Here is a 22482-nt window from a genome sequence, read left to right as displayed (position 1 = left end):
CCTGATTGAGCTAATCATGTAAATGTAATTAACTAGAAAGTCAGGGCAGCATGAAATAATATTTATAGAGCAGTTATCTTCCGAATAAACTCTTAAAGACCTAGTAATATTTTACATCAATAGCAGTCAATATTAATCACCCGATTTCAGTCTCAACCAAGAATTTACAACTTTCAGATATCTTCACAAACCCTGGCTAACAAGTTGAGCAATACAAAATTGGGTTTAATTATTTATTAATTAAATACCTAACTAAATCACACAGAATTACATATACACAAAATGAATCATACCTTGATTACAAATTACGTCATGAAGGAAAATGTCCCTAGTGGACAGAACAGATATGAGCTGGTTACACAAAGGAAAGGGGGCTGGGTTTGAGTGAAAGAGAGGGAAGACTGAAGAACAAAGGGAGAAGCGATGTCTCTATCGGGCTGTAGGCAACTACTCTATCGTGAATGCAGAATCTTATGCATTCTAAATTACCACCCATTTGGAAAAGGAAAATGCAATAAATATTTACTCAGTAGGTTGGTGGTGGATGGAAAGCAGTGTTGCCCAACAGAGTCCTTTGAAGAACGTCTCTGGTGGTAAATTGGATACGTTGTGGTAGACGGGATACTCTGTCTGTTCTTTCCTAGCCCACGTTTGCAGCTGCTGTTGCCAACTCAACGGCTAGGAGGTATCACTTCTATGGTGAATAAGAGTTCAAAGTTCATACTATTCACAACCAAAGTGCACGCTGAGGTTGGCTTCGTTCTGTAGTTATTATCTGAACCCTTCTGACATCGGATCGTCATCCTAATGTACCCGGAAGATAACGTTATATTGTCGTCAAGGCTTTATATAGGAAGGGAGAGGAGGGTGTGTTTCATAGTTTATAACCAATGTCTCTTCACGTGGGCAGGCCACTGAGTCGGCCCTAATTCACTCATGAAAACCCAATTCTCACATTTTAAAAGCTAAAATCACATTTCATCCCATCACAAATAATTTAATATTCAAACATTTAACTTGCACAATGTGAATCTGATAACTATAATGTGTAGACTTTCCACTGTACCGTTTATGTCATCCTATCATTGATGAGAATGTCTCAGATGACAACCGAACTGACATATTCATTAAGTACCAATGCATATGTTCAACTGGTTGGATTACTAAAATATGGTTAATTTCCCCCCACCGGCTGATGTTCCCAGAATCTCTTTTTAACAAAGGCTATTCAAGAGTCCCTCTGTAGAGTCAAGAGAGCGGGAAGGGAGAAAGGTATTTATGGGGGGGGTCATAAACCTTACCCACAGGCCAACGTCATAACAGTTTCATGTTGTGTGGACCCTAGGAAGAGTAGCTGCTGCTTTTGCAACAGCTAATGGTGATCCTAATAAAATACCATTACCGAAAGTCAATATTAGGAAGGTGTTCTTAATGTTTTGTACACTCCGTGTATGTTTTCAGTAACCCAAAATATTTTATTTTTAACTGTTTGAAGCTGGTCTACAAAACTAAAGAAAAAAGCCTCAAAAACGAAATATTAGAACAGGAAGCATAGAAATAGTGCACAAATGGGTGGGTTTAATTTTACTTGTTGCATGAGGGAGAGAAAGTAGAAAAATGTCTTAAAGATGTCGGTTTTTGGTAACAGAACTACAAGGCAATGTTTCTTAACCTTACAGAAGGCAAATAATGTATCCAAAACTAAATATAAGTGTTGATATTAGTTGGTAGGGTCTTTACGTCAACATTATTGTGTTTTGATGTACTTCTAATACTACCAGAAAAAGTCCTAAAAGGTATGTTAAAGATAATTGATATTCCATCAGTTTGACCAGAAATCAAAGCCTTGGCTTATTCCACATTTGTAGGAGGGAAAATGTTTGAGAAATGTATATATACACCTTAATTTATGAACTTCATATGTTGGTGCTCATAGGTCCTCTTACATGGAAATGCCCTTCAATTGATTCAAGTGGCATAGAATCTGCTCAATGGCTGACATCAATGGCAGTGGAGTTGACCGCCGCTTGGTGCTCAGACAACACAGCACAATGAGCCACTGTATCCATTTCAGCATTCCCCATGGAGGTCACCACTGTTACGGCAGCTTGTCATTAACCCAACGTGGAGACTGGAGAAGCAAGCAATGAGTCCCCCCTCCCTCCTGCATATAGATGATGGCAAATCATTGACTGCTGTGCAAAGATCTGGGAGTTAACGACCCTGTTTGCTGGAGGCGTCCTATTGAGTAATCTGCAACTGGAGGCATGTGTGTAGTGCTGAAGTCCCCAGGGAGGACTGGCAAATTACAGGACAACAAATCCAATAGTGAAACAAAAGCATAAATGAAATCCTCCCTGGGGAGGACGATGTCTAGCTAACAGGTGCAGCTCGGGGGGGGGTGTGGGTGGAACACTGGGCACAGGCAACGAAGTGGGTCTTTGGCACAAGGGTGACAGATGGCCAAACAGCACACACACTGTGTGGGGGAGCCAATGTGGCCTCCCCTGGGACAGCATGGGCACACAGTGTGAGGCAGAGTTGGGTTACAGATGTTTGCCCTGCACCCTAAAAGAAAGCAAATGGGTGGCGGCTGGCCAGCGGGCCGATTTGGCTGTGGTTGATGATGGCATCTTTTACACATGGCAAAGTGCTGGACCGGCGGGATTGAGTTACGCAGGAGCACGCCTACTCAGAGGCCATCTGCACACTGACACTACTACACTCCGTTCTCTCACCATCATCAATAGACTTGTATTACCAATTTGATAAAGCACTTAACAATCGTAATAAAGCTTCTGTCTAAACCCAAATTGTAACACTCAAAACATATTGGGTCTTTTTACTCCACCAAAACAATTGTCTCCAGTGTTGTGATATCGAGCCATCACCCACTGAGATAGATCCAGTTTTCTATGTAAAAGGACCAACAAATGTATTGAAATGCAGCTCTTGCATTTCAGAAGTATCACAGAAAAATAATACATTAAACATTTACGATGATCAACCTTGCAAAACGAGATTCTTCAAAAACACTGCTTTGAGGAAATACTATAAGTGTTTCATCCAAAGTCAAAGAAGAAATGCAAAGCCAATTCCGGAGTCAAGCAACACAAACATCATGAAAAATGAATAGCGTTTTAATCCTGACATGCATTCAAGGCTACTAGGATATCATAACTTATTTTTAAGGCAGCGAAGTGCATGAAATGTTGCTTCTGCTAACGCGCCATTACGCCACTTCCATGAAGCGACATACATGCCTTGCCGCCATGGCCATGCGTGGTGTAAATCTGTGAGCTTCTCCTCCATGGCGTCTCATTGGCATTCCAGTAAATCGCAGGCTGCTACCCACCTGCGTTACATGAGATGAATTGGTCAGGAAATCGATAAGCCATTGGTCCTTTAAGTGTGTTCTGTCACTGCAACGTGTGGCCAGAGAGATGCTTGATACCAGGTAGGCGAAGAAGAACCATTGTGATTTTTTTATATATTTTTTTATTTCACCTTTATTTAACCAGGTAGGTTCTCATTTGCAACTGCGACCTGGCCAAGATAAAGCATAGCAGTGTGAACAGACAACACAGAGCTACACATGGAGTAAACAATTAACAAGTCAATAACACAGATTGGCTGATGGATCCAAGACTCACCTTCTCAGACCATTATTTCACAACAGGTGAACCACATTGAAGATTGTCAGCAGCTATTAAAAGGCACTATGAACATAGCTTTCAGAAGGTCACAGACATTCTTCCATTGAACGTTGCTTTGGGACAAGAGTCATCCAGCTCTCATTTGCAGAGCATAGTAGAGACTACATTGTCGTAAAGAACAAGTCCTTTCTCCGATTGTTTGACTGGTGTCTGAAATATGTTGTGTTGTTGCCTTGAAGCTGAGCAGCAACAATATGGCGTGTAGAGTTAAATCATTTGCTCTGACGATGGAAGTCTATCTTGCTTATATCACACATCTTGTGGTCACTCGAAATTGTGGCAAATGGCTGATTTCGAGCATTAGGCCTCCAATAACATGATCGGTAGTTAACAGTGTTAAACAATACCAGATTATCCTACTGAGGAACACCATATTAAACACAAATCAATAGAAACTGATTGCTGACAGGGAAAGGGATGAAATTCAACAGGAAAATCAATAAACTCGCCGTTTTGGAAGCTCCTGTTATTAATTGGGTAAAAGAGCCGCTGGATTATAGGTATTGACAACATAAACATGCTATCGTGAAGGGGGGAAAAAAAGGATTTAGCAATTTATGATCACTTTCATTATGTGAGGAGGAGAGCCGTCCTGGCAAAAACTACAGCCGGAACAAGTTAAATTCTCTAGAAAAATAGCCCAAATGTTGGAAACAAACATCATTATGTTGTCATCCAGAGTCACATTTCTTTGTTTTCCAAGCTACAGCACACAATGTACATAGAGCAGGTTTTTAAAGAGTTTGGCCTGGTTTGTGTTTTCATATTTGCCATGACATTTCTTTTGTGATACTGGTATCGTCACAGCCCTGGCAAAAAAAATATAAATAATAATTGAAAGGTGTTAGTACACACACGTCTTCAAAACAAGGTCCGGTCAGGACTATTTAATTGAAGAGGGGAGCGTTCTGTTCACTTCAAACTGTTCTTTTGATTTTTATTCATTATTGGGAACAGTGGAATCTGGTTTGACCTAGCCTCTTGACACAAGGCAAACTAATGAAGACCTTGTGAAAAGCCAATGGATTTTCTTCCCTCCTCCCCTCGATACGGAAGCAGTTAGGCAAAGCCATCCATAATTTAATTAACAGGCTGTAGATCATGATTAAAGAGCAGAGGCCCAACATTTTTCAAATCTGTTGGCCTGTAAGTGCGGTTTGTTGAATTAATAGTCACAGCACAGCACTATCTGTGAAGGTGATCCAATCTGCACTGTTGGCATACAGATCTGATGGACTGGATACAAAGTCTATATAGACTTGGTCACATGGGCAACTCCTTTCACCACGCGATATCACGTCAAATTTCTCAGCCGTGGTGACTGGCCACCATGTCAACCTTTAGACCTGTGTAAGGTAGAGGTCAACCGGGAACAGCTCTTAGGGACAATTATTGACCAATCAGTGCCTCAGTCAGGGGTGGGGCAAGTAATCAATCAAGTAATCAATACGGTCCACAACATCAGTGTCAGTATTCATTTGCCTGCTTGATGACCTCACAAGTCATTATGACACCCAAACAGAGGGGTAAATGCATGGATGTCTAGGTTCTAGGATTGTACCTTAGCACTGTCAGTATCAATAGAGATTGGAGAGGGAGCCAACATCATCATCCAACAGAAGAGCCACAGTACCACGGATCTTCCTTAACCACATAAACAGTAAAGAGTTTCCAGTTGTACCCATTAGTGTGCAGTAGAGCAGTATTTCTTCCTACACTGCAGAACAGAGTGCTCATCTTTCCTCTTGGCTGCTTGTTTACTAAGCCAGTCTGAGATTCTGTCCACAAGGTATTTGGTTCTCCTCTGTCAATGGGAGAGTGCAGCCAGTCCCCTGCAGTATACCTTTCTCCACTCTTTTATAGCAGGAATAAAAATGAAATGTGCATTCTGAGCATAAAAAGTGAGCAGGGCAGGGATGAAAAAAAAAGAAGAAAAAGAAAGACCGGCACCTGCAGATGCTTGAGGGCTTCAATTACTGCCTCTATGGTGCCACAGGTCAACAGGGGGCCTTTGGCTCAGGCCTGGACCGGATCAGCCCTGTCCAGCTCAGTCTGAATGAGGTCGGGGCTTGACTCTGGGCAGGGTTGTGGTCCGACATGAGAAGGTGAGATTGTATGGGAGCCGGGGGCAGGAATTAAGAGCTTTTACAAATAAAGCAGGCGCCCAGAGGGTTATGGCCTGGCTGAGAGAAAACTCACCACTGCCTTGCGCTTTCTCTCCTTTACCTCTTCTTTCCCCTACCTCCCATGTCTTATTTACGAGTGGAAAAATACGAAGATGCTGGCTGAATTATTTAGCGTGTGTACTCGGCTTTCCTTTCCCAGGAAATGAATGTGGTGCACCGTGTACACTGCCAAAACTACTAACCTGGGCAGGGTCCATAAAGGTCCATGAAAATACAACCACCACAATGCAACACACACAATTCAATCTCAGAAACAAAATAGTGGATACTGCTGCTGCATTTGGACAAAATGGGCCCAATCTGTCAATATATATATTTTTAATTGTCCACTTTAAAAAGAGCATCAATCCAAACCCCTGAAAACATTCTCAGCTGTACATTGTGTCATCTGCATCAGGCTAAATGGCCCAAACATTAAATGTCCCAGAACTGCACGTTACGTTACATAATTGCCCTTAAGACATAATATCAACAAAAAAAATGGGACCTCACAAAATGAGAGCCATTATTAAAATATGCCTGGTTACTTAAATCCCCAAAGATAAACAATTTGTCAGAAGAGGCAAAACAATACCATGTAGAGCTGTGAAGATGTCATTCACCATGCCGGTGTTAAAACAAGGTCAGGTACATGACAAGCCTAACAATAAACAGGGTTTAATGTCAGTGATGACCTGGTGGCAGATAGAGGGTTATAGTTGCCAGAGTAAACTGCTCCAAGCACTTGTTCTCTGCCTCTGCTGTAGTCTGTATTCAGCAGTATAGTGGATAGCTGACAGAGGGGAAAAACCCAGCCTATGGCCAAAAGCAGAGGAATGACGGCTCCTGCTCCACCACATTGGGCATTGTCCGTCATCATAATAGTACTCAGGGCAGTGGTGGATGAGGAGGAGGACAGTCTGCTGCACTGTTGAACCATTAATTAGACTGAGGATGGAGGTACTAATCTGTTAACTACAGGTCGTTATTGCACTGCATTTCCTCATTAACCTCTTGCTCCTACCTGGCACGCAGGCGTCACATCTAGAGCTCTGGAAATGCAAATGCGCTACGCTAAATGCTAATAGTATTAGTTAAAACTCAAACTTTCATTAAAATACACATGCAGGGTATTGAATTAAAGCTACACTCGTTGTGAATCCAGGCAACAAGTCAGATTTTTAAAATGCTTTTCGGCGAAAGCATGAGAAGCTATTATCTGATAGCATGTAACACCCCAAAAGACCCGCAGGGGACGTAAACAAAATAATTAGCATAGTCGTCGCTACACAAACCGCACAAATAAAATATAAAACATTCATTACCTTTGACCATCTTCTTTGTTGGCACTCCTAGATGTCCCATAATCACTATTGGGTCTTTTTTTTTATTAAATCGGTTCATATATAGCCTAGATATCGATCTATGAAGACTGTGTGATAAACGGAACAAAATAGCGTTTCATAACGTAACGTCATTTTTTTAAATTCAAAAAGTTGACGATAAACTTTCACAAAACACTTTGAAATACTTTTATAATGCAACTTTAGGTATTAGTACACGTTAATAAGCGATAAAATTAATCAGGAGGCGATGTAAATTCTATAGCTGTGCGTCTCAAAAAAATGTCTGGAGAGAGCTCGACCAAAACATCCGGTCGGTGACCGGAGGGAATCGGTTCCCTTGATTCGGTTTGACCAAGAATCAAAGCCGAATCAAATGACAAGACTCTAGACAACGTGTGGAAGCTGTAGGCACTGCAACCTCGGCCTCATGTAATTCGGTTCACTTTGAACAATTCCTGGAAGTAGCGCAAGGATATTTATTTCCATTTTCAGTGATCAGATTTTCCTGCACTTTTCGATAAAACGCACGTTCTGTTATAGTCACAGCCGTGATTTAACCAGTTTTATAAAACGTCTGAGTGTTTTCTATCCACACATACTAATCATATGCATATACTATATTCCTGGCCTGAGTAGCAGGGCACTGAAACGTTGCGCGATTTTTAACAGAATGTTCGAAAAAGTAGAGGGTCGACTGAAGAGGTTAAAAGGGCAATTCTGCCACTTTTCAACCTAAAATGAATTATCACCAGAACCCTACCAGTGTGTACATGAAGTAGAGCAGGTCAAGAGTTAAGTTCCTTGGTGTCTGCATCACCAACGAACTATCATGGTCCAAACCCACCAAGACAGTCGTGAAGAGGGCACGACAACACCTCAGGAGGTGAAAAGATTTGGCATGGGTCCCCAGCTCCTCACAAAGATAGAGCTGCACCATCGGTTGCATCACCACCTGGTATGGCCATTGCTTGGCATCTGACCGTAAGGCACTACAGAGGGTATCGCGTACGGCCAAGCTTCCTGCCATCCAGGACCTATATACTAGGGGCTGTCAGAGGAAGGCCCAAAAAATTGGCACGGGCTCCACCTCAAGCTCAACCTAGACAAAACAAAGCTGCTCTTCCTCCCGGGAAAGGCCTGCCCGCTCCAAGACCTCTCTGTCACGGTTGACAATCGACAGTGCCCCCCACCCAAGTCATAGACTGTTCGCTCTGCTACCGCACGGCAAGATATACCAGAGCGCCAAGTCTAGGACCAAAAGGCTCCTTAACAGCTTCTAAGACTGCTGAACAATTAATCAAATGGCCACCCAGACTATTTACATGGACCCCATCTATACATAGTCACTTTACAAATGACCTGGACTAACCTGTACCCCCGCACATTGACTCGGTACCGGTACCCCCTGTATATAGCCTTGTTACTGGTATGTCATTTTCTTGTGTTACTTTTTGATTTAGATAAACTAAAGTGAAAATAATGTATTATTTAGTTAATATTTTCTAAACACTATTTATTGAACTGCATTGTTGGTTACGGGCTTGCAAGTAAGCATTCCATGATAATGTCTACACTGGTTGTAGTCGGTGCATGTGACAAATAAAACTTGATTCAATTTGATTACATATGTGAAAACAGCGAGTTCTAATGGTCTGTGGTTACAAAGACCGCAAAAATAAATACATTTTTAAAAGTCTCTGACGTCACAGGGTAGGATTAAAAGTAAGAAAAACCTGCAATGACTATCTAGCCAGAGGGAAGGTCTTTTTTTATTATTATTGCTCCCCACGTCACCTCTAATCCCAGTCTTTGAAAATCACCATTCTTAAAATAATTTAAACTTCTGATAGAACTTTTTACTTCAATTATTTCTATGAAACGTGCCGATTTCTCATATGTAGACACTGGTATTGTGCTGGAGATAATGAAAATGTTGAAAAGTGGTGGAATTGACACCAAGGTGGTAACACGCATCTCTGCGTGCCTGGCAGACATTTCAGCTTGGATGTCGGCCCACCACCTCAAGCTCAACCTAGACAAAAACCAAGCTGCTCTTCCTCCCGGGAAAGGCCTGCCCGCTCCAAGACCTCTCTGTCACGGTTGACAATCCACAGTGCCCCCTACCTAAGTGCAAAGTACCTTGGCGTGACCCTGGACAACAGCCTGTCGTTCTCTACAAACAACAAATCAGTGACTCGATCCTGCAGGTTCACACTCTACAACACCCATCCGTATCCATTGTGCGTCTATTACCAGATTGCCAGCAAAATTAGTAATAGCTAAATATGCTAACGAGCACAAACAAAACTAAATTAATTGCAAAGACAAGCAATCCAGCTCAAAGTTATCAGGGCATAAAATTAACACCTGCCACCCACCAAATGCGGGTAAATTTCAGCGTTGGCGTGTAAGAATGTCTAATTCACCTGCCACTATGGAGGGTGGTCACAATCAGGGCTCTACAGTGCAAGTATTTCATAAATAGTCAACTCAAGTAAGAGCAGAAGCGCAAGTTGAGATTCATAGCAAAATAAATGCTGCAGTAAATGTTTTCAAAGTATTTCTGCGGCTTCGTTTCATGTCTGATAATACACAAAGAAATCTGAATCCTGATGTTATAGCTATCCCACTGAGCGGGGTGCTGAAAGACTAGTTTTTTAGAAGCAATGCACACAGCCATAAGTTTACTCAAAAGTCTACTAAAGTGAGACTTTGTCCTTGTGTTTCTTGGCTATTTGCATAGTTTTTATTTCACAAGCTATGTTTGAGTTTGCTTCCACTGCTAGCAAAAAGAGACATTGTAGTAAGATTATAAAAAGACACACGCGAACAAGTGGCCCTGTTACCAAAAAAAAATTACATTAAAAAAATAAATAGAATTAATAACTGAAACCTTTATTTTAACTAGGCAAGTCAGTTACGAATAAATTCATATTACAATGACGGCCTACCGCGGACGACGCTGGGCCAATTGTCAGCTGCCCTATGGGACTCCCAATCACAGCACAGCCAGATAAGATACAGCCTGGATTCGACGCCTCTTGCACTGAGATGCAGTGCCTTAGACCACAGTGCCACTCTGGAGCACCAATGAGGATTAATTTTTTTATTTATATTTTGGTTCAAAGACATATCAAGGCTTCACTACAGACCCGGGTTCGATCCCGGGCTTTGTCGCAGTCGGCTGCGACCGGGAGACCCATGAGGCGGTGTACAATTTGCCCAGCATCGTCCGGCTTTATGGAGGGGTTGGCCGGCCGAGATGTCCTTGGCCCATCGCGCTCAAGCGCCTCCTTGTGGGGGTCGGGTGCATGTACACTGACTTCGGTCGCCAGTTGTAGTGTTACCTCTGACACATTGGTGCGGCTGGCTTCCGGGTTAAGCAGTGTGTCAAGAAGCAGTGGCAGGTATACAAAAAAAGTTAGTTTTAGGCCATGAAAGTCATTTTTGGTGAGTTTGGAAATCTACAAGCAGAAATGAACAAAGCTGTCAAAGCAAAGGGTGGCTACTTTGAATATATAAAATATATTTAGATTTAACACTTTTTTGGTTACTAAATGATTCCATGTGTTATTTCAGTTTTGATGTCTTCACTATTATTCTACAATGTAGAAAATAGTTTTTTTTTAAACCCTGCAATGAGTAGGTGTGTCCAAACTTTTGACTGGTACCGCAGTCAGTCAGACTGGCCTGCCCTCATACATGCATCCTCGAGTGAGATACAGGTAACTGCCAAAATAAATGTGCAAATGTGGAATAAAGTATATTGAAAGCAGGTGCTTCCACAGAGGTGTGGTTCCAGAGTTAATGAAGAAATTAACATCTCATCATGTATAAAAATGTCCAGTTGCCCATTATTTTAGCTACCATGACTGGAAGAAGAGATCTCAGTGACTTTGAAAGAGGGGTCTCAAAGTAGCATAAGGATTTTAAAGGACGTGTGTGTGTGTGTGTGTGTGTGTCTCAGTCACCAGATCAACCCAATTGAGTCCGAAACAGCATTTTCTACCACGATTAACAAAACACCAAATGATGTAATTTCTCGTGAAAGAATGGTGTCGCATCCCTCCGATACAGTTCCAGACACTTGTAGAATCTATACCAAGACGCAGTTCTGAAGCTGTTCTGGCAGTCCATGGTGGCCCACTTTATCTGGGTGTTTCCTTTATTTTGGCAGTTATCTGTATGCAAAGGCTGCTGGAAAGATCTATTCAAATAAGGGGACATTTGTACGGTGAAAGTGACTCACTCTTCCCGTCTTACCCTCTCAGCCCTGGCTTGACAGTATTGTCCATCCCGATTACCAACATACCTCCGCCTCAAAAATTATTCCCATTTTAATCCTACTGACAGACCATGCATGAGAAGATATGGTGGCCCTGGAATAACCTGTGGGTCTTGTACTCCATCTATCTTTTCAGTAATGCAATAACTTTGTGAAACATAAAACACAGATTGAAAACCAATGATCTGTGTGATTGGGAATCTGAGTACCAGTCTGCCAACTACAATACTGAACACTAGAGGGGTTCAATTAAAAGGATTGTTGTCCTATACAATGTATAATATCTTACCATAATAATGAAATAGAAAGCAATATCTTTATAGTCTAGAGAGTCATCTTAAGCAGACATTAAACAGCTATGATTCTGTTGATGAATGCAGCGAAGCAAAGACAAAAGGCACAGAATCCTAGCCACACAGGTAGGCAGGAAGGCAGCAGCACGTGGAAGGAAGGAGGCAGAAAAGGACGGGACACTAGAAGATGAATTGGAGCTGAATGCAGTCATTGATCCTTCGCCCAGCCTCTCTCGGTGTGAAGAAAACAGAGTGGAACCCCACTCAGAGGGGGAAAATTAGAAAGGTCATTAATATTAGCTGGTCATTGGGCCCATAAATTATGGTTTACTTGAAGCAATATGAGGAAATCGATCTCCCTGCCATGGTATACATTACAGGGTGTACAAAGGGAATGGCAATAAAGCAAGTGATACGCTCCTCGGACGACCAATAACCTAGGCTCTAACAGCAACTAAACACCACAGCACTCAAGTGGAGCCAACGGTATCACTCAAGGTCTATAGCAGGGAAGAAGTTCAACCGTGCCTGACATCCCTCCTGCATAAACTTCCGCCCTAACTGCATTGTTAATTTACAGACAAAGTACAAGATACCAGACCAGGTCAACTGGTGATCCCTTTGATCTCTCCTGAGTTAAGTAATGTGCAAAAAAAAAAAAAGCAGATTTACCTGTGGAATAATCACCAAGGCTCTCTAAAATAGGATGAATTTGTTCCTCTAGGGCAATTCAAAAGGCTGACTGAGGGCCCTTCTCCTGAAAAATGTGTTTGTTTTCTATGGCTATGTTTTGCTTTCCGTACATTTAAGTGCATAGTGTAGGCCTATATTGATGTGTATACAGGGCTCATCTGTAAAATAGCCATTGGTCTCAGCATGACTCCCTGTCAAAAAGGTTCAATAAAATATCAAGATTGCATCTGTATAAATCAAGATTCTTTTCAAAAGGGCACAAGTCAATGGCGCAGAAGGTCTTTATTGGCATTCAGTAAATAAAAGCTACTGTACAAAGAACCTTTTAACTCAAGAAATATGCCAGCTTGGAGACATCAATTTCCCTTTCCCAAAGCAATTAAGACTGAAGGTCAGGATGTCTCACTGTGGTCGCCAACACCTCCCCACTGGGACTGTTTGTCTCTCCCTTGGTGCTGATCAATTGGATTAGGTCTCTGTTCTGCTTTACAGGCGAGAGTCATCATTAGTGTCAGTCAGGTGGTGGGGGCTGGTGGCTTGGGAGCTTCCCCTTAGTGGTGTAGAAGCACAGAGATTCTAAAAAGCAGAGGCGCAACATTGCCAGACTTCCGGGAACGCTTGCGAAACAGACCAAGCAGACCAGGCTGGGGTTTGGGGAGTCAGTGAGAGAATTTTTCCTTAGTTGTTAATTTTCTTGAAATCTAAAAGGCATAACCTAGATTCGAGCCAATGTCTGAAGTAGTTATAATCAGGGATTTCCTTTGGAGAAGCAGTTTCTGCCTACCTTCATACTGTACTGTCTCTGGTAGAAGTGTGTTAGAGCTCTGGGCCTCAATGGCGTAGTAGTGTGTAGTGGAGCTGCAGTGGCCCACCAGTCCTGGCCTCCTTATCAATCAGTCCTTCAATCACTCAGTTCTTAGAGGCATGGGATCACTGGGCTATTGGACTGGTGGTCAGCTTGATGAAAGAGCGACAGGGCCTCTTAAGGCCGGTGATCACTGATGTGCACACACAGACACAGAGGGATATGTGCGCTCACAGTATATGATTACGCTGTGACGTAGTCTTCTGCTCATAAGCCCCATAAAACCATCATAGCTGCCAATACTGGCTTTTAACTCTATCCTAGCTACATCCTAGCACTAGGAAGGCTTGTTCCTGGGGTTAAGATATAAGACGACACGAAGATGATCAGTTAGCCTAACATTCACATATTATGAAACAAAATAACTACAACCTTATAGCCTAGCATTTGTATATTGACCTGCCAGAGGACATAGCCTACATTCTTCTATAGCCTACATTTATCTGAGCATACCTCTGCGATACTCAAATGTAATGGCCACCTACATAGTAACCTCCTGTGAAGAGGTTTCAGGCTCAATCAGTGTATAGACTATCCACAGGCATAAACAACACTGTGCCCCCTGTGAGACGCAGCGGGATTGGCTGGCAGAAAGGAACTGCTATTAAAGCCATTACACAATTAGACTGAGCACCTGTAGGGCCTCCACGTCGGTAATTCTATAGCAGTCTACAGAGAATGGAGGGCAATACAGATCCGTTTCAAATGCATCTTCCTGGCATCCTTTGTAAGAGGTAAATGAACAAAAGAATGGCTAGGAGTACAGAATCGAACAATACTCTACAAAGATATACAGGTAGTTTTGGATTAAAAAGCTGTTAACTTCCCCACTAGGTTGTCTGTCATGAAAGTAAAAGTGAGGAAGAGAGGCTACTGGGATTATCAGAATGTTACAGAGGTAGGTCAGGAAGGGAAGGCGATTTCGCTAAGTGTCATGTCGTCCATGGTATGCAAAAATCATTCAACTGGATCTTGGGGGGGATAGAGAGAGAAAGAGACCGAGAAAGAGAGAGAGACCGAGAGAGAGAGAGAGAGAGAGAGAGAGAGAGAGAGAGACCGAGAAAGAGAGAGAGAGACCGAGAAAGAGAGAGAGAGGGAGAGAGAGAGAGAGAGAGAAGAGAGAGAGAGAGAAAGAGAGAGAGAGAAAGAGAGACCGAGAAAGAGAGACCGAGAAAGAGAGAGAGACCGAGAAAGAGAGAGAGACCGAGAAAGAGAGAGAGAGAGAGAGACCGAGAAAGAGAGAGAGAGAGAGAGAGAAAGAGAGAGAGAGAGACTGAGAAAGAGAGACCGAGAAAGAGAGAGAAAGAGAGACCGAGAAAGAGAGACCGAGAAAGAGAGACCGAGAAAGAGAGAGAGAGAAAGAGAGACCGAGAGAGAGAGACCGAGAGAGAGAGAGACCGAGAGAGAGAGACCGAGAGAGAGAGACCGAGAGAGAGAGACCGAGAGAGAGAGACCGAGAAAGAGAGACCGAGAAAGAGAGACCGAGAAAGAGAGACCGAGAAAGAGAGAGACCGAGAGAGACCGAGAAAGAGAGAGACCGAGAGAGAGACCGAGAAAGAGAGAGAGACCGAGAAAGAGAGAAAGACCGAGAAAGAGAGAGAGACCGAGAAAGAGAGAGAGACCGAGGAGGGTGAAAGAGAGGACTGCTTCATCCTTCCTTCCTAGACAGCCAAGGCGACTCGAGACCTTTAACAAACCCACAGTTTCTAATCCCTGGCTGCTGAGCCAGCTGGCCCTCTCCTCTCCGCATGCAAGGGGGACGGGACGAAAGCCTGACAGGGTTATTAACCGATTGCCCTTCAAGATACCAAGTGAATACTGATAAGCGGGTCAGCCCTACAGAGCTGCAGCCCAGGCACTAATTTGCATCTAATTTCCAAATGCTTACTAGCTCCACCCAATGTTGACCTGCCCAGTAGACTGAGGAAATCTCAGGCAGCACACACCACACCACACACAGGAAGAGAGTGACATGCGAATCAGCAATAAGAGGATGCTGTGTGTGGTGCTGTGAACTGTGCTGTAATTAGCCCACAGTTGCAATGGTAAAGATGACCATAAACTATTCACCCAGTAAGGGTCTTTGTCAAACAGTCAGGCTTTTGTTCCTATGGCAATGTTTTGTTTCTATCCTGTACCTGTAGAGGTTTGTTGGATGGGATGTGTGTAGGCTACTACTAACTACAGTAATGACTGGGGATATAAACAGAGATTGCTCTACTGTCTCTGACACACACAGAGAAAGACAGCAGATAATGGTTTTTTTCTTTCTAATTTGTACGATGATTCATAGTGGAACCTTGGTACCAGGATGAAAGGGGAACAGGCAGGTGATTCTGTAAGAAGGGAACTCAAGCACAAAACTAGTTCCAAAGAATGTACAGAAAATTTTCCCATTAAAAATACAAATGACTAACCTTGCCCAAAACAAACTACACAAAGCATCCCTGCTGGTTATTTGGTTGTGCAATGTTTTCATAGTAGGCTTAAACCAGCACATCCCTCCCCTTAACAAACAGACACACACGGGCTATGGCTCTCTTTAGGAGAAACATTATGCGTTTCTAAGCCCAAGGCTGGGACTTGAGCTGAGGACTCTCAAAGGGAGCTTTGCAACCATAAACATGGCAAATTTTGATTGACTGCTAAAGAATCTGCCACCACTGCAATTTCCTCTAAATCACCTTATGCCTTCTGAATAATTTGATCCCATCAAGTTGTGTACTTTGTCAGCAGAGAAGCTGTACCCCAGGAAGCTGATAGTCAACATGAGGAGAACCAAAACCAAATGCCGCCGGACTAGGCAAATAAACATGCTGAAGTGACAAACCAGTCAAGCAAGTGGTGAGTTGTATGTCTTTTGGATTCATAACTAAACACCCATTAACACTTTCTATTTTTAGTGGTTTCCGAGTATGGTGGCTGTACAAAAACAGACACTGGCCCTCTGAATGGGAATAATTCTTAACAATTTACTAGTCATCATTTGTAACACTATCATTCATAGTATGGAAGTGTCTATAATTGGTTGGTTAATTCATTGTTCAAAAACAGGACTGTCTGGAGGCTTAGACCCACGTAATTAGGCTACACAGTATACAAACACTAAGTGCCATCCAAAATTATCATCCAATCAATTGGACTACTGTGGTTTGTCTACAGCAGGCCCGTTTTGTAGGCCCGTGGATCATCAGTTGTCTTGTCAGCTAACATTTTTTTTTGATTGTTAAATTAGTCTAGCGGCCAGCTATCTACACATGTAATCAAGCCATAACTGGCTGAGATAATGGATGGGCTGAACATGCCGAGAGATAAATTTGGATTGGTCTGCCACGTTGCATGCTTCTGTCTATAACATGAGCTGCTCAGTATGTGCAAATAATCCTTGCTACCGCAGCTTTAAAGATTTAATGCTAGCCATGGAGAAGTATTACTACTGCTCTCAAAACATTGCTGCCCTGAATTTAGCAGGCGCTATCGACAAAGATCAGTGGGAAAACGTTGTGATGGACTACTTTCTGCACACGGTCAGTGACTTGACACAACGCGGGCCAAACATACTCTACAAACAAAACGGCGTAAATGGGTTCAGTCTGCTGTGAGGTGTTCATCCATGTAAGAGTCTAGCTACATTTTCAGATATTATATTTTTCTAAATTTGTCAGAAAGTTGTTTTCGATGCAAGTTCAAGTGTACTGTTAGCTAGCTAGCAAGCGTTAGCTAACGTTACGGGTATGATCTGTGTTGTAGCTAATATTATTTATACCTCAAAGTCATTTGCATTGCTAGTTATAGCCTAACCCTAGCTAACATTAAACCTAGATGGTTAGCTTTAGCTACCTGCAGGTTCATTCTACAGCATTTCATGCATGGTGGCTAGCTATGACAATCAGTTTGTATTGCTAGTAGTATGGTTTGGGATTATGAGTCTTTGTTTAGCTAGCTAGCTACAGGTCTAAATAAAAGACTCCACTTTGCCAGATGATTACATGACTCAGGTGTGTCTGGGGGATTATAATTGTATTCATGAACATGTGTACATATCTAGACAATTGGCCCATCCACTTAGCTAGATGTGGCTGGGGGGGTTATATCATTTATTTAACGTAACCCATCAATTTAGACAAGTGTGTCTGGTATAGGTGTGCCAACATGACCGTATTCATAATCGTATCTGTAAATTGAAATTTGATAGATCATACTGGTGATCATAAAAAACATGAGTCATAAAAAACATGTGTGTTTTTGTATGCCTAATTAGATGTTGGCTAAATACTATACCTCCCTGCACATTCTCACTGCAAACAAAAAAATGCAGATTAGGAGCAGTGCAGGGAGGGTGAGTGTCTGTGTGTCTTCAATTTACAGCAGGCAGCCAAGTTTGCTGTCACTCAGTCAGAATGTGCACTAGCGTTTCCATACCCTTGCCCCACTTGTTAGATATTATGCTGCCATGTGATTTATCATAGTAGCAGGCAGGAGCAATCTAAATTATCAGACAGAAAACATGCGAGGAAAAGTGATCAGGTGAATTTAAGTGAGTGGACGGAGAAATATGGTTTCACTCTATCCAATCAGAGCAGCAGGATCAACGTACAGCCCACCCTTCTCTTTACAAACAGGCAAACTAGCCAGTTTAGTTATTTAACCAAAGCAAATGACTGACGCAAAGACAGTATTGTTTAGAGAGACTCTGTAACTGACACATGAGACATGCTTCCTGGCACCCGAAAACGTTTTTTTTTTTCCAATCACAGATAATTACAAAAGAATACTCGGATCATAATCATATCCAGAAATTGGTTCATACCCGTTACGATAATAATTTTGTCCGACTGCTCAGCACACCCCTAGTGGCTGGGTAAGCATCATCTAATAATTATGAAATATTTGTATCTGTACACTTTCTATTTTTGATATTGCTACTATGCAAATATGCATATAAACATTTCACTGTACTGTTTACACCTTCAGTGTGTTTACACCTTCAGCTTTACACCTACACCTTCAGCTTCTACTGTGAAGGGGGTGCGAATAAGAGTTGTTTGAACCAGATGTCTGGCAGAATGCCATGAGCTAAGTCTCGCGTGCAGCCGTGAAAACGAGCTGCGTTCCCTTTAATTTCTAAAGACAAAGGAATTGTCCAGTTGGAACATTACTGAAGATTTACGATAAAAACATCCTAAAGATTGATCATATACATCGTTTGACATGTTTCAACGAACTGTAATGTAACTTTTTGGACTTTTCATCGGACCTAGTGCTCGCACCTTGTGAATTTGGATTTGTGAACTAAACATGTGAACAAAAGAGGTATTTGGACACAAATGATGGACTTTATCAAACATTTATTGTGGAACAGAGATTCCTGGGAGTGCATTCCGATGAAGATCAAAGGTAAGTGAATATTTACCCTGCAGTTGACTCCACAACATGGCGGGTATCTGTATGGCTTGTTTTGGTCTCTGAGTGCTGTACTCAGATTATTCCATGGTGTGCTTTTGCTGTAAAGCTTTGTTTGAAATCTGACAGTGGTTACATTAAGGAGAAGTATATATTTAATTCCATGTATAACACTTGTATTTTCATCAACATTTATGATGAGTATTTCTGTAAATTGATGTGGCTCTCTGCAAAATCCCCATGTTTTGAAAGCAAAACATTACTGAACATAACACGCCAATGTGAACTGAGATTTTTGGAAATAAATATGAACTTTATCGAACACAACATACATGTATTGTGTTACATGAAGTCCTAATGAGTGCCATCTGATGAAGAGCAAAGGTTAGTGATTAATTCTCCATTTCTGCTTTTTGTGACTCCTCTCTTTGGCTGGAAAAATGGCTGTGTTTTTCTGTTAGGCGCTGACCTAACATAATCGCATGGTATGCTTTCGCCGTAAAGCCTTTTTGAAATCGGACACTATGGTGGGATTAACAAGAAGTTTATATTTTAAAATGGTGTATAATACTTGTATTTTTGAGGAATTATAAATATGAGATTTCTGTTGTTTGAATTTGGCGCCCTGCACTTTCACTGGCTGTTGAAAAATCGATCCCGTTAACGGGATTTCCACTGTAAGAAGTTTTAAAGAGATGGGTGGGGCTAAGGCTTAAGAGGGTGTGAACAATGCTTAATGTTTGAAGAGATCTCCAGTAGCTGTACCAAAACATTCCAGGGCCATTTTCTCAAAGGTGGAATAACAAGTTTGTCAACTTTCAAAGCAGAATTACTTTCCCATTGTTCCTCAACTGCAGGGTATGATATACCATTTGGTAGCTCTGAGTCTCTACTTTTATCCAATGTAAAAAGCACAATTTTAAAATTTCAAATTTGCTACATAAGATCGAATCGAGGAAGTCAGTCACATTAAAAACTGCAAACATTTCTTTCCACCCGATGGCAAAATGTGTAGAATTACAGGAAATTAACTAAAGGGGTCCCCAAAACGCTAGGTGTGTATGGATGTAGGTATGCAGACCCATGTGCCACTGCGGCCCCTCAATGAGTTCTGATATTTTGTGGCCCCCACCCCCATCAAAATTGCCCATCCCAGGTCTACAGGATGCACTCTTAATCTGGGCGACAATGAAGAGTATGGGATTACGTGTATATAAATACAGGACATATATCTGGGTACAAAGTTCATTAGTTCAAAGTTCAATAGACACAAACCACTAGCTGAAAATATTATGCCTGTGCTGTACAGTGTCGTATGGGCCTAACTATAGTAAACCGCGTGTCATTTAAGATTAACTTGCCGATTAGACAAAACACTACAGCAAACACCGTATGGGAAGCGAAACTAATTACACACACCCAAAGCAGCCATACTCATTCTAGTAGATAATAAAACACACGTACATACATGCATACATACATCTCACCTCTTTAATTTTTTCTCGTCTCTCTTTGGTTTCCGGATCGGAGGGCTCGTGCCCTGTTGCTCCGGGTGGCCGGACATATTCAATGACTGGTAGGTTATCGTCATCTTTCCCACCTTTACCGAGACCCTCCTTCAAAACTTTGTCCTTCTCGTTCTGTATATCTTGCTTTATCTCGTCTGGTCGTTTCTGAAGAGTGTCTTTGGCTTCAACCAAAGCCTTTTCGTGGTCCTTTCTAATCTTGGCTAATATCTTTTCGTCGGTCCCAACTGCGATATTTGAATCACTATCCGTACCTTTTCGAGTGTTGGTTTCTACCGCGGACGAGTGGAAGAAAACTCCGCTGAGCAGCTTCGACGAATCCGGTAGGAAAAAAATAGCACCGAAACAAAGCGTAATAAAAGCGCTAAAAACTAATAGCAAAATGAATTTCTCTGTCAGTCTGAAAGAGGTCGGGCTGGAAGACTTCCTACTCGGGGTAGCTGTAAAAGGCAATAGAGTTGCTACTGGCATTTTCCTTGTCGTTCAAGAAACTAAAACAAATGAATTCAATTCTAAAATCGGCTTACGTCGCACACAGTCTTAGCTTCCGTACAATACTATTAGCTATCCATTTCCCATATGTATATCAGATAAATTAATAATTTAGTATTTCGTAAAAGTTACTATTGAGCAGCGCGCTGCTGTTTCAACTGCCCATACTGAGAAAACATCTGCAAAAACTCTTCGCTCAGAACGGAACGGAAGGAATGGCAGCTATGCGCAATTGACAGCTCTTCTTGTCCAATCGCTTTGGTCTGCGCGTACAGTTAGCGAAATACAATTGTGGGCGTGTTGTTCGGACCCGAATGTGACAGTGACACTCTTGTTTTGATGTCTTGTTGAAACTTAATGGTCACTCATAAATAAAAGACACATGCAGTGATCTAAACGATATCACATAATACAAAGTGGTCATATGAAAAGGTTCTAGAGTAGAGGTAGTCAAGTCAGTCAATCACATCTCGGATGGATCTCGTAGTCGCACGGATTGTCTACTCAGTCAGGGTGTGTAGCGCGTGGACATTCCACATCGGCTCATGCGTTTGTCATGTGGCTTTGCGCGTGGCTGAATCGGACTTGTATAATGAAATACAAATAAATACAATCGCATACAAATCGTTTTTGGAATGTTAGGCTACAGAATATAGAACAAAATACATGAGAAGCAGGATCCGTGTATGTCAAATAGATGTATTTTTTTAGTCATTGTAATAATTTTTGCTTGCTGATATTGCCGTTTATTATGTCAACAGAGAGAGAGAGAGACTGAATGTAAACTAAACAAATAACAGTCTGCCAACACTTGTAATGAAAAAATAAACCACCTATAGATTTTTTTTGCATGGCTACAATATCAGACTGCATTTATGCATTTATATTGCACACTTCAAATCAAATGTATTTGTCACATACACATGGTTAGCAGATGTTAATGTGAGTATAGCGAAATGCTTGTGCTTCTAGTTCCGACAATGCAATAATAACCAACGAGTAATCTAACCTAACAATTCCAAAACTACTACCTTATACACACAAGTGTAAAGGGATAAAGACTATGTACATGAAGATATATGAATGAGTGATGGTACAGAACGGCATAGGTAAGATGTAGTAGATGGTATCGAGTACAGTATATACATATGAGATGAGTAATGTTAGGGTATGTAAACAAAGTGGCATAGTTTAAAGTGGCTAGTGATACATGTATTACATAAAGATGCAGTAGATGATATAGGGTACAGTATATACATATGAGATGAGTAATGTAGGGTATGTAAACATTATATTAAGTAGCATTGTTTAAAGTGGCTAGTGATATATTTTACATCAATTCCCATTATTCAAGTGGCTGGAGTTGAGTCAGTGTGTTGGCAGCAGCCACTCAATGTTAGTGGTGGCTGTTTAACAGTCTGATGGCCTTGAGATAGAAGCTGTTTTTCAGTCTCTCGGTCCCTGCTTTGATGCACCTGGACTGACCTCACCTTCTTGATGATAGCGGGGTGAACAGGCAGTGGCTCGGGTGGTTGTTGTCCTTGATAATCTTTATGGCCTTCCTGTGACATCGAATGGTGTAAGTGTGCTGGAGGGCAGGTAGTTTGCCCCCGGTGATGCGTTGTGTAGACCTCACTACCCTCTGGAGAGCCTTACGGTCGTGGGCGGAGCAGCTGCCATACCAGGCGGTGATACAGC

At 42.0% G+C, this 22482-nt stretch overlaps 1 protein-coding gene across 1 annotated transcript in view; it reads right to left on the bottom strand.

The window, feature by feature from the left end:
• LOC123995065 (mannosyl-oligosaccharide 1,2-alpha-mannosidase IA-like) overlaps nt 1-21034 on the bottom strand; it is a 165074-nt gene extending 144040 nt beyond the window's left edge. Inside the window, exon 1 of the mRNA XM_046298356.1 lies at nt 20254-21034. Coding sequence (XP_046154312.1) covers nt 20254-20763 — 510 coding nt within the window. The 5' untranslated portion in view covers nt 20764-21034. The remainder of the gene's footprint in view (nt 1-20253) is intronic.
• Between the last annotated feature and the right edge of the window lie 1448 nt (nt 21035-22482).

This window comes from Oncorhynchus gorbuscha, linkage group LG14 (genome assembly GCF_021184085.1).
Source record: "Oncorhynchus gorbuscha isolate QuinsamMale2020 ecotype Even-year linkage group LG14, OgorEven_v1.0, whole genome shotgun sequence".
Taxonomy (NCBI): domain Eukaryota; kingdom Metazoa; phylum Chordata; class Actinopteri; order Salmoniformes; family Salmonidae; genus Oncorhynchus; species Oncorhynchus gorbuscha.
Note: the sequence above shows the minus strand (reverse complement) of the source record. Positions and strands in the feature narration are given on the sequence as shown.